At 43.9% G+C, this 13454-nt stretch overlaps 1 protein-coding gene across 1 annotated transcript in view; it reads right to left on the reverse strand.

The window, feature by feature from the left end:
- Positions 1–7362: 7362 nt before the first annotated feature.
- The window catches only part of NIPAL3 (NIPA like domain containing 3), a 54406-nt gene continuing 48314 nt past the window's right edge, over positions 7363–13454 (reverse strand). Inside the window, exon 12 of the mRNA XM_069579049.1 lies at positions 7363–11351. Coding sequence (XP_069435150.1) covers positions 11152–11351 — 200 coding nt within the window. The 3' untranslated portion in view covers positions 7363–11151. The remainder of the gene's footprint in view (positions 11352–13454) is intronic.

The following is a 13454-nucleotide window of genomic DNA, read 5'->3' on the forward strand; positions in this document are numbered from 1 at the left end:
AAAAAGAAGGGAAGTAAAAAGCAAAAGAGAAAAGGAAAGATATACCCCTTTGATTGCAGAGTTCCAAAGAATAGCAAGGAGAGATAAGAAAGCCTTCCTCAGCGATCAATGCAAAGAAATAGAGGAAAACAATAGAATGGGAAAGACGAGAGATCTCTTCAAGAAAAATAGAGATACCAAGGGAACATTTCATGCAAAGATGGGCTCGATAAAGGACAGAAATGGTAGGGACATAACAGAAGCAGAAGATATTAAGAAGAGGTGGAAAGAATACACAGAAGAACTGTAAAAAAAGATCTTCATGACCCAGATAATCACAATGGTGTGATCACTCACCTAGAGCCAGACATCCTGGAATGTGAAGTCAAATGGGCCTTAGGAAGCATCACTACGAACAAAGCTAGTGGAGGTGATGGAATTCCAGTTGAGCTGTTTCAAATCCTAAAAGATGATGCTGTGAAAGTGCTGCCCTCAATATGTCAGCAAATTTGGAAAACTCGGCAGTGGCCACAGGACTGGAAAAGGTCAGTCTTCATTCCAATCCCAAAGAAAGGCAATGCCAAAGAATGCTCAAACTACCGCACAATTGCACTCATCTCACATGCTAGTAAAGTAATGCTCAAAATTCTCCAAGTCAGGCTTCAGCAATACGTGAACTGTGAACTCCCTGATGTTCAAGCTGGTTTTAGAAAAGGCAGAGGAACCAGAGATGAAATTGCCAACGTCTGCTGGATCGTCGAAAAAGCAAGAGAGCTCCAGGAAAACATCTATTTCTGCTTTATTGACTATGCCAAAGCCTTTGATTGTGTGGATCACAATAAATTGTGGAAAATTCTGAAAGAGATGGGAATACCAGACCATCTGACCTGCCTCTTGAGAAACCTGTATGCAGGTTAGGAAGCAACAGTTAGAACTGGACATGGAACAACAGACTGGTTCCAAATAGGAAAAGGAGTATGTCAAGGCTGTATATTGTCACCCTGCTTATTTAACTTATATGTAGAGTACATCATGAGAAAACCTGGGCTGATGAAGCACAAGCTGGAATCAAGATTTTCAGAGAAATATCAATAACCTCAGATATGCAGATGACACCACCTTTATGGCAGAAAGAGAAGAACTAAAGAGCCTTTTGATGAAAGTGAAATCGGAGAGTGAAAAAGTTGGCTTAAAGAAAACATTCACCCTTGTCTTGTTCCTGACTTTAGGGGAAATGCTTTCAATTTTTCACCATTGAGGATAATGTTTGCTGTGGGTTTGTCATAGATAGCTTTTATTATGTTGAGGTATGTTCCTTCTATTCCTGCTTTCTGTAGAGTTTTTATCATAAATGGATGTTGAATTTTGTCAAAGGCCTTCTCTGCATCTATTGAGATAATCATATGGTTTTTATTTTTCAATTTGTTAATGTGGTGAATTACATTGATTGATTTGCGGATATTGAAGAATCCTTGCATCCCTGGGACAAAGCCCACTTGGTCATGGTGTATGATCTTTTTAATGTGTTGTTGGATTCTGATTGCTAGAATTTTGTTGAGGATTTTTGCATCTAGATCACTTTCTAACACCGCACACAAAAATAAACTCAAAATGGATTAAAGATCTAAATGTAAGATCAGAAACTATAAAACTCCTAGAGGAGAACATAGGCAAAACACTCTCAGACATAAATCACAGCAGGATCCTCTATGATCCACCTCCCAGAATGCTGGAAATAAAAGCAAAAATAAACAAATGGGATCTAATTAAAATTAAAAGCTTCTGCACAACAAAGGAAAATATAAGCAAGGTGAAAAGACAGCCTTCTGAATGGGAGAAAATAATAGCTAATGAAGCAACTGACAAACAACTAATCTCAAAAATATACAAGCAACTTCTGCAGCTCAACTCCAGAAAAATAAACGACCCTATCAAAAAATGGGCCAAAGAACTAAATAGACATTTCTCCAAAGAAGACATACGGATGGCTAACAAACACATGAAAAGATGCTCAACATCACTCATTATTAGAGAAATGCAAATCAAAACCACAATGAGGTACCACTTCACACCAGTCAGAATGGCTGCGATCCAAAAATCTGCAAGCAATAAATGCTGGAGAGGGTGTGGAGAAAAGGGAACCCTCCTACACTGTTGGTGGGAATGCAAACTAGTACAGCCACTATGGAGAACAGTGTGGAGATTCCTTAAAAAATTGCAAATAGAACTACCTTATGACCCAGCAATCCCACTTCTGGGCATACACACCGAGGAAACCAGAATTGAAAGAGACACATGTACCCCAATGTTCATCGCAGCACTGTTTATAATAGCCAGGACATGGAAACAACCTAGATGTCCATCAGCAGATGAATGGATAAGAAAGCTGTGGTACATATACACAATGGAGTATTACTCAGCCGTTAAAAAGAATTCATTTGAATCAGTTCTGATGAGATGGATGAAACTGGAGCCGATTATACAGAGTGAAGTAAGCCAGAAAGAAAAACACCAATACAGTATACTAACACATATATATGGAATTTAGGAAGATGGCAATGACGACCCTGTATGCAAGACAGGGAAAGAGACACAGATGTGTATAACGGACTTTTGGACTCAGAGGGAGAGGGAGAGGGTGGGATGATTTGGGAGAATGACATTCTAACATGTATACTATCATGTGAATTGAATCGCCAGTCTATGTCTGACGCAGGATGCAGCATGCTTGGGGCTGGTGCATGGGGATGACCCAGAAAGATGTTATGGGGAGGGAGGTGGGAGGGGGGTTCATGTTTGGGAATGCATGTAAGAATTAAAGAATTTAAAATGTAAAAAATAAAAAACTAAAAATAAAAAACTAAAAATAAAAAAAAAAAAAAAAAAAAAAACAAAAAGAAAAAAAAAAAAAAGAAGAAAACATTCAGAAAATGAAGATCACGGCATCCGGTCCCATCACTTCATGGCAAATAGATGGGGAAACAGTGGCTGACTATTTTTCTGGGCTCCAAAATCACTGCAGATGGTGATTGCAGCCATGAAATTAAAAGACGCTTACTCCTTGGACGGAATGTTATGACCAAGTTATGACCTAGACAGCATATTAAAAAGCAGAGACATTACTTTGCCAACAAAGTTCTGTCTAGTCAAGGCTATGGTTTTTCCAGTGATTATATATGGATGTGAGAGTTGGACTGTGAAGAAAGCTGAGCACCGAAGAATTGATGCTTTTGAACTGTGGTGTTGGAGAAGATTCTTGAGAGTCCCTTGGACTGCAAGGAGATCCAACCAGTCCATTCTGAAGGAGATCAGTCCTGGGTGTTCATTGGAAGGACTGATGCTGAAGCTGAAACTCTAATAATTTGGCCACCTCATGCGAAGACTTGACTCATTTGAAAAGACCCTGATGCTGGGAGGGATTGGGGGCAGGAAGAGAAGGGGACGACAGAGGATGAGATGGCTGGATGGCAACACTGTCTCCATGGACATGAGTTTCAGCAAGCTCTGGGAGATGGTGAAGGACAGGGAAGCCTGGCGTGCTGCAGTCCACAGGGTCACAAAGAGTCAGACACACAACTGAGAGACTGAACAACGATCCCATTCATGAGGGTTCCAACCTCATGTCCTAATCACTTCCTCCAAATCCCACCTCCAAAAGCATCACCCTGGGGATTAGGTTTCAACATATGAACTGGACGAGTGGGGTGGGGGCGGGAACATTTAGCCTATAGCAATAGGCTGAGCAATCTTCACAGAACTAATTGTGCTTCTGCATGAACATCTTTGTTGCTGTTCACTTGCTCAGTCATGTCCATGAACTGCAACACTCCAGGCTTCCCTGTCATTCACTATCTCCAGGAGTTATCGCCTCACAGTGAAAAAAAAGATTGTTTTTTTGGTTTGCATTTATTTATATTGACAACCTTAATGCTAGTTGCATTATTATATATTTTTTAATTTTTATTTTTACTTTATTTTGCTTTACAATACTGTATTGGTTTTGCCATACATTGACATGAATCCATCATGGGTGTACATGCGATCCCAGACATGAAACCCCCTCCCACCTCCCTCCCCACAATATCCCTCTGGGTCATCCCTGTGCACCAGCCCCAAGCATGCTGTATCCTGCATCGGACATAGACTGGCGATTCGATTCTTACATGATAGTATACATGTTTCAATGCCATTCTCCCAAATCATCCCACCCTCTCCCTCTCCCTCTGAGTCCAAAAGTCCGATATACATATCTGTGTCTTTTTTGCTGTCTTGCATACAGGGTCATCATTGCCATCTTTCTAAATTCCATATATATGTGTTAGTATACTGTATTGGTGTTTTTCTTTCTGGCTTACTTCACTCTGTATAATCGGCTCCAGTTTCATCCATCTCATCAGAACTGATTCAAATGTATTCTTTTTAACGGCTGAGTAATACTCCATTGTGTATATGTACCACAGCTTTCTTATCCATTCATCTGCTGATGGACATCTAGGTTGTTTCCATGTCCTGGCTATTATAAACAGTGCTGCGATGAACATTGGGGTACATGTGTCTCTTTCAATTTTTATATTTAACAAGACTATGAAAGCACACTGGCACGTCTATACCAAACAGTCTTTCTCTTGAACAGGACTTGGGCCATGGTTTCTTTTCTTTTCTGTTTTTATTTGTTTGAAAGAAAGCTGAATTTATTTTGTAGTAAACAAATACAAAATTAAAAATATTAAAGAGAACAAGATTAACCACAAAAAGAGTTAGTGACTCTTTGCCAATCTCTATTTAGATTTTGTGATTCTATGGAACCATAAATTAAGGCTTCCCTGGTGGTGATGTAGCAAAAACAGAAATTGGCAAATAGCCTTTGGCACATACCAGCCAAACAGACCCTGATGATGGGAAAGATTGAGGGCAGGAGGAGAAGGGGGTGACAGAGGATGAGACGGTTGGATGGCATCATCAACTCAATGGACATGAGTTTGAGCAAACTCTGGAAGATAGTGAAGGATGGGGAAGTCTGGCGTGATGCAGTCCATGGGGTTGCAAAGAGCTGGACACAACTGAGCCACTGAACAATAATAAAGCCAAACAGACCCACAAGATCTTAACAGTCTTGGTTAGTTTTTAGCTGTTACTGCTGACAAACACTTGTAGCTAGATTTTTCTTCACAGAGCTTCATTAACTACTCTCTGACTCCATATGGATTATACTCTTCATGTGGCGTTCTTCTCCCCCTATACTCTCTGGTAACATTCTGCATCTCAGAAAGATGGTCATGGGTTAATCATTTCAGGGACACCAGAGCTGGTGGCTGAGTTGTCTGATGCCAGCTGTGACCATTTTGAAACTTTGCGAAAGAAAAAAAAATCCAAACCTTCATGAGGATATAAAAACCTCTCCTTATTCCCAAGAGAGGGGAGAACAATTCTTGAGGCCCTAGCCTACTATTTGGCATTGGTGGACAGGGAGCCAAGATTTTGGCAACAGTGGTTCAGTGGTTAAGAATTTCCTGCTAATTCAGGAGACACTGGTTCAACCGCTGCCCCAGGAAGATCCCACATGCTGCAGGGCAACTAAGCCCGTGCTCCATAACTACTGAGTCAGCACTCTAGAAGCTGTGTGCTGCAATTACTGAAGCCCGTGCACTCTAGGGCCAGTGCTCCGCAACGAGAGAAGCCACTGCAATGAGAAGCCGGAGCACCGCAACTAGAAAAAGCCCCCTGCTCGCTGCAATGAGAGAAAGCCCGCATGCAGCAAAGACGACCCAGCACAGCCAAAAATAAAGGAATAAATCTTTAGAAAAAGGAAAGTTAAATAACAAAAAATTTAATGAGAACAAGAGTAACTACAAGGAGTTGATAATGCTTTGTTAATCTCTATTTTTTTTTTTTTGACCTCGCCACATGACTTGTAGGATCCTAGTTCCCCAACTAGGGATCAAACCCGGGCCTTCGGCAGTGAAACTGCAGTCCTAACCACTGGACCTCCAGGGAATTCCCCAATCTCTATTTTTAAATTGAACTGTTTCATGAAATCAGAAAGTCTGACTCATGGAGAATTCTAAAATCCTCCCACCACCCCATTCTGAATTTTATTCCCCTGTGCCTGACATGGGCGACATTGCCAATGTGATCTTTAGAGACTCAGTTGATGAGCTTCTGTTCCGTAAGTCTGTATCCTTCATCGAAACTGTACATTCTTTGTTTCAGATGTGAAATCCTAACGTGGTGGACCTCACCCCGTAGAAGCCCAACAATAGCAGGAAAGGTCGTGCAGCAGAGGGGTAAAGAGCTCAAGGTTTGGAGGCAGTTCTGGGCTCAAATCCTGGTTCTACTACTTACCAGTTATATGACCTGAGTCTCAGTTTCTTCATCTGTAAAATGGGGATATTAAAACTTACCTCACGGAACTGTTATAAAAAATAATTGAGACGTACATGAGGTCTTAGTATAGTTTGTGGCATATGCGTGCTTGTTAAATATATGGGTATACATTATTCTGTGTGTGTGTACATATAAATGTTCAGGCACTATTCCACACCTGCCTTACAGATTAGAAACTTGGAATGAAGAGAGACACGTGTGCTTAGAATTACTTTAAAAAAGTCACAAGTGTTCACTATACAATTTCAAAGTGAGTAAGGCTTCCCAGGTGGCTCAGTGGTAAAGAATCCGCCTGCCAAGCAGGAGACTGGAGTTCAATTCCTGGGTCAGGAAGATCCCCTGGAGAAGGGAATGGCTACCCACTGCAGTATTCTTGCCTGGGAAATCCATGGACAGAAAACCTGGCGGGCTACAGTCCATGGTGTTGCGAAGAGTCAGACACAATTTAGCGACTAAACCACCATCCCGAAGTGAATAAGTAAATACGGAAACCATCGGTCAGTGTAATATAGTGTCCTGATGGATTTAAGACTACATCTATTACTTCACCTAATCCTCATAATAACCCTTAGGAAGCTACTGTTACTATCCTGCTATTACACATCAGGCGCAAAGAATTTAACCAACTTGTTCCATGCCACACAGCTAGTAAGTAGTGGAGCCAAGAACCAAACCCAAGCAGGGTGAAGAATCTATATTCTTCACCACTACAAAAAAAAAAAAAAAGTGCTTAATTCATCCTTTAGCTGCAATCCTGGGCACCTCTAGATGCGCACTGTTCCTACAGGGGCTACTAGCTATATATGGGGATATTTCAGGGAACTGAATTTAAATAAAATGAAAAACCCAGTTCCTAGGTTTCATTCCCACATCTAACATGCTTAATTTGGGCAGCAGACATAGAACATCTCCGTCATGGCAGAAAGTTCTACTGGACAGCACTGAGGTAGGCAACTCTAGAAAGTATTAATCAGATGAAAGACTCAGACCCAACAGGTGTCATGTGGATTTTGTTTTTAATTAAATACCACTTCATAATGTTATTTGTACCTAGCACACACCTTTTTGAAAAATAACAACATGCCATACATTAGTCATTAAATTAACAAAATGTGAGCATCCTCATAGAATATATTCTAAGGTGACTTCACTTACACAGCTTCTCAGAGAAACACACAGTAGAATCAGTAGAATGGTTTTGCCTACCAGCCAGCGTGGGACCGGATTTGGGATTCACAAGGCTGCAGGTTGGAGGTTCCCCAACACTACCCTGCTGGGCATCTTGTCTCCACGCTGTGCCATCCCGTTGCTTGGTTTCCACCAGGAAAGCGATGGAGAGAGGTCGATTCACCCTTGCCTTCCCAGTATCCGGTTCCATCCTGCAAAACCCTCCCACCACCTGAGGCTTCATGTGATGGCATCTTCAGACCTGCAGCTCCATGGGAGGGGTGGGGGCCAGTGGAGTGGGGCTAAGCTCTCTAAAAGCTGCAGGTGCCCGTCTGTGAACCGATATTAACATCTGAGTAGGGACTCCAGAATCCCAGTCTTTAGGAGAGGGGGATGGAGTGGGGCGGGCAGAGGAAGCTGGAGAACAACTGGAAAGTTGAAACCCAAGTTTGGTGACCTTGCCTTACGTACTGGTGGCAGGGAACGGGATTCTGGAGGGACATGTCACGTTGCTTGGAGCCTTCGAGAGGGTTTGGGGATGTGAGGACCGTGAGAGAAACAAAGAATCAGGGCTGCGAATGGAAAATGGATGTCCTTGTCCCCCATCCTAACAGCAAGTGCTGCTTATTGGTCACCGGCAAACAGTCCTTTTACACTTGGGCACATAGACTGGGAGATGCCAGCCCAAGACCAGAGTCAGAATTCCGGGTGCCATGGCTCCACATCAGCCGTTCTTCCTGGGACCACGTGACCTCCCCTGGCTTCCACTCCGGCAGCCAACATGCAGCTCTGCCCAGCCCTCCTGTATTCCGCCTCGTAAGATGATGCTGTTACCTTAAACCTGGAGGCAGATGCTGCCCAGGCCCCAGCAGCAGCTCCTGGGTGGCGCTGAACCCGCAATTGTTGGCTGACCCAAGATTACAGCGCACTTGTATCCATTAGCCACTCTTGCCTGACTCCAAAAGACATCACCAAACAAAGGGCAGAAGACAGTGTTAGGCTGGGAGCATACAAGGTGCCCGCTGATCACCTGGGTTTGACACATTTAAATGGCCTCCTTGCTTACCTTTCTTTCATCCACTCCACCCTCACATCCCTTCCTGGTCCACGACCCACACTGGAAACATCACTGGGAAAATATGAGTAGCAGTGAAACTGGATTTTAATTCCCCTTTTGTGTTTTGTTTTTGCAGGCGTGCAGCCTGACCTTGAACAGTGACTTTTATCACCCCTTCAAATTCTTCCTCTGCTCTGCATAAAGCCTCCTTTCCAATATGCCATTCTCGCCCTCATGAACCATCAATGGCTCCTGTGGTCTCTGGGATACGCTTTAAACCCCTCAGCCAGGCCTTCAAGTTTGTCCATGATTCCACCTCTTTCTGCTGATCTTTGCAGGCTAATCTCCCATCACCTACCCTGGCTCTTCCTTTGCCCCCACCCCAACCCATCTGTGTGCCTTTGCAAATGTTGCCCTCCGGCCTGGGGGTGATCACTCTACTTGCTACATTTCACTCAAATCTTAGCCAGATTTGCCACCCATCAGGGAGTCTAGCCAAAACCATCTCCGATTCTGAATACCCAGTTCTGGGCTCAGGGCCTGCCTTTAGCAGGCCTCCGCAACTGCCACTTTCTGTGGTCCACTATCACACTCGGCCTGCCCTGCCATAGTCGACCACATATTCGTGTCTCTTGCTGCTGGCTTGGAGGGCAGAAATCAGGTCTTATTATTTGTAGCCCTCACTGTCCAAATGTTTAACACATAGTCAGTGTCTCAGAAACATTGTTGAACTGAGTTGATACCTATCCTAAAGAGGGAAAAAAAGTCATTGTTGCCTTCCTGGGCATGTAAGACACAATACAGAACTGGTTATCCCAGGCAACAAACATCAGCTTCAAAGACAAGGTACTAAAGCAGTATTAAGCACAATCCATAAAGGTTAATGATCTATCAACACTGGTCTGTTAACACTGTTATCTTGCCTGTTAGCTCAAGGCTGCCTAGAGAAGCAGGAAGTGCAGTTCTAAGAGGTAATCGTTGGATGGAGAAATGCCACGGATCCTATGGGGATTATTGAGCCTGCCAAATGAACCCCCAAGAGGAAGCAAGGAATGAGAATTCCAGCTTTCCAACGGAGAGTGGGTTGGGTGTGGGGGTGTCAGGATTTTAGCAGACTGGCTCTCTCAATTATTAGACTTTCAAGGTATGTGATACTTGGGTTACCAGCCTCAAAATCACCTGTGCTGCCAGTTAAGAACGCAGACTCTTTTTTCGGGGGGGCTGCACCACTTGGCTTGTGAGATCTTAGTTCCTGGACCAGGGATCCAACCTGTGCCCCCTATACTGAAAGTGTGGAGTCTTCACCCCTGGACCACCAGGGAAGCCCCAAGGATGCAGATGCTTGGGCCTGGTCCCAGTCCCACTTAATCTGAGGTTGGGGTGTGGGAATCTGCATTTTAAATAAATTCCCTAAGGGATCCTTACTCTCATTAAAGTTTACAGAACTTTATAGAACCTGCTATTCTCAGAAGTATACAGTCAGCCTAAGGGAAGACAGCTGTGTATGCAGCCAGCCGGCAGCAGCCCCATTTCTGAGAATTCCTGCTTCCCGAAGATGTATGTATATGGGGACCCAAAGAGTCTATTGACCCCAAGGAAGTTAGCCAATGACTCAAGCTTGGTTAGTCGATCAGCACAGGAGAGGACGGAGGAGAGGTGAGCAAGGCTGTCTCTGAAATAAGCACCTCCCCCCTCCACCCCGCTAGTTTTCCCAGAGGGCACTGGGGTACAGGAAAATACAACACAAAACACCAGATTGTCTGTCTGTCCTTTGATAAGTGATGCAGTCACCTCTTGTCAAATGAAAAGGGATTTTTCTTCCTTTAAGGGCTCATCACTCCTACTCTTTCTTATTCTTCCCCTTCTCTTAATTTCTCAGTTCCTTTGAGGGGGAAAAAAAAAAAAGCAGCAGAACCAGAATCAAATTAGTTTCCAGGGTGGACCCAGTACAAACACATCAAGCACGTCTTCCCTGGAGAGGCACAGACACTCAGAAAGCAGATGTGAGCTCCTTACAGGTGAGTGACAGAGCGTGACACCAGGGGCTGGCTCTCCATGCCACGTGAAGGTGACATGAAGGTTATCACAGGTACAGAATCAAGAGGGAGGTGGGTAGAGGCCAGGCCTGCACATGAGGTGAGGGAAGACTAGATCTAGAGGTTTCCAGCCTTCCAGTGGACTTGGAAAGTAGGGGCAGAATGTCTGCCTGGCTTTAGCTCTGAAGAATGTGGCCACCTTGGTCACTGCCTGGGTACCGTCTGCAAGGATGATGAAGGCTTTCCAAGTCTGGTTGGGCTAAACCAGGCAGAGGCTGAACTCTGCCCTGCCTGCCTAGAATACCGCTTTCATCCCCCTATTCCCACCCTCATCATCTGAAATTTCCAGGACCAAGGTAATCTACCCTTTGTCCGAGGCAAAGGCTTTTCAAGATGCTCGTCTAGAGTTCGCGGATTAAAAAAAAAAAAAAAGACTTGAAAGGCAGGTTTTAGAATTAAGGATTGAACCACTGTCAGTACAGCTTGAGCAGCTGTGAATAGAGGAAAGGGGTCTCCTTCAAGCTGGGCTCACTCCTTCTTGGTGTGTTCCAGGACGCGGTAGGGAACCCCAGAGGCATTTCTGGAGCCATGTTCTTCTTGCATGACGGGCAGTGTGGCGGGAGCGTAGATCTCAGAAATGTTGTCGTTGTTTTCCAGGGCCCCGTAAGAAAAAGAAGCTTTGAGGTCAGGCTGGACGGTCATCCCCTTGTCATGCATGTTTTGCATACCTGAAACAAAATCCATCCCCCCAAATCATTATGTGATACAGGAGCCAAAGGAGGCTGGGTCTGTCCCATCATGGACTAACTATGGTGCTCAGGAGCTAACCGTGTGCACTGTCAATTTCCTGAATGCTTTAGATTGAAAAAAAGAACACCCATAAATACACACTAGAAATACTACAGTTGCTAAGCAACAAGGGATGAATCTTCAGGAAATATGCACACAGGCCAGCCACTGTCAAGAGGAACCATTGGTTGGCTTCGAAGGAGGTGAGACTGTCTGGGTCAGAGGGGAAACAGCACTGTGCTTTGAACGTGGTAGATGCCAACACTTTACTGCTGATTTAGATCAGGATCTGGAAAAATGTCATTATACTGTTAAGAGGATAACTTTCGTGTCACAGATACGTGATACACAGATATCATGATGCTCAGAGGGAGAGTTTTGACATTATCATCCCTGATCCACATACGGGGTTAGGTGTGATTTTGCTTATTACTTCTGGGCACATTGATATTGAATTTCTACTTATATTTGAGGGCAAATATCTTAGTTGTTAATTCCTTTAAATGTATTCTACAATTCCCCTAGTCAGGTGGGACCTAGCCTCCTCTGAGGCCAATTCTTTTTCCTGGGAGGGAATTAAGACACTTTAAATTCTCTTGCCCTTTGGTTGAGTAATAAACATCCTGAATGCAAATTACTTCCCATGAAACTATGATGATAATAACAGCTGACATCTGACTGGTTCCTATGCCTGATGCACTGGGCTAAGTGCTTTAAACAGTAACAATAAGAGCAATAATGTTGCTGGCATTGTATAAAGGGGCTGAGCATTTAGTTGGTGGCAGATGTCATAAAGTTATAACATTATAAAGTTTTCTCTCATTTGATTCTCACAACTATTGATTTAGGAAAATGAGGCAGTTGGAGGTTAAGGAGATTACCTGAGGTCACAAGCTAGTAAGTGACAGTTCTAGGGTTCAGATTCAGTGGTTTAAATTCTGAAGCCTACACTCTTAACCAGAATGCTGTCTGGGCTCCCTACAGAACTCAGTCCCCCCAAATCCTAGGACAGAAATATGCTATTATCATCCTTTTATGGGTAAGAACACAGAGATTCAGAGAGGTGAAGTAACTTGCCCAAGGACACACAGCTAATGAGAGATAGAGCTGGGATCTGGCAACAAAGCTCCTGCTCTTTACCTATTTTACAAACAGCCTGGGAAGTCCTGGTCTGTGGGAGGCCCTTTGCCTTCACACTGCATAAGCCCTGGCTGATGAGAATTTGAAGGGTACAGTTTAAAAATGTGTAGTTTGGATTTAGGGGGGGAAATTGGAGGAGATGAGGGGATGCCTATCTCTCAGGGAAGGGAGTTGGCTTCACAGGCAGAGTTTAGCTTTGTCAATGCTCTCCAGCCCAAACCCACCAGGAATACACCTACAGTCTAACAAATCTGGGTTTCCTGACTCATGGCAGTGAAGGAGATGTACATCATGGGCAACTGTTTCACTAAGTGGGTATCAGAAAGGAACTATTACAGGATCAGCGTTGTGAAGGGTGATGTTAGGAGGGTTTTAGGAAGCAGGGCTTTGCTTTGGATTAGATGTGGTCAGGAAGTGGGGCTAATTCTATAAATGGGGATCTTAATGATTGTTATCGAGAAGGAAAGAAGATGAGATGGAGACTAAAACTGTGATTGGTAAAGAAGCAGGAGTCATTCATGTTAGGTGGATGGTTGGTCTCTATCGTTCAGACAATGTTTGTGTTTTGTCTGTGTTTGGACAGGACAGTGGTGTGGTCCTGTTTGTGTTTTGATCCAACACGGTCACAGAACATCCTCGTCTGATGCTGATGTTCTGTGAAATGCTCTATGTTCAACCAGGAGCCCCAAGGCCCAACCGTGAGAGCCAGGCCAGCTCCTTGCTGTCAGGGACTGTTTTTCTCCTCATTTTCTAGAAGTCTTGCAGGTTCTGGAATTATTTAAAGCCTCTCACAGCTGTGACATAGACTGAATCTCTGGAACTTGAATTCCTCTTGAATGGTGGCTACTGGTTGGTTGTGAAGATGTCAGTCTGGTGAGACCAAAAGCCAGGAAGGTCCTGAT

Source organism: Ovis canadensis, chromosome 2, assembly GCF_042477335.2.
Source record: "Ovis canadensis isolate MfBH-ARS-UI-01 breed Bighorn chromosome 2, ARS-UI_OviCan_v2, whole genome shotgun sequence".
Taxonomy (NCBI): domain Eukaryota; kingdom Metazoa; phylum Chordata; class Mammalia; order Artiodactyla; family Bovidae; genus Ovis; species Ovis canadensis.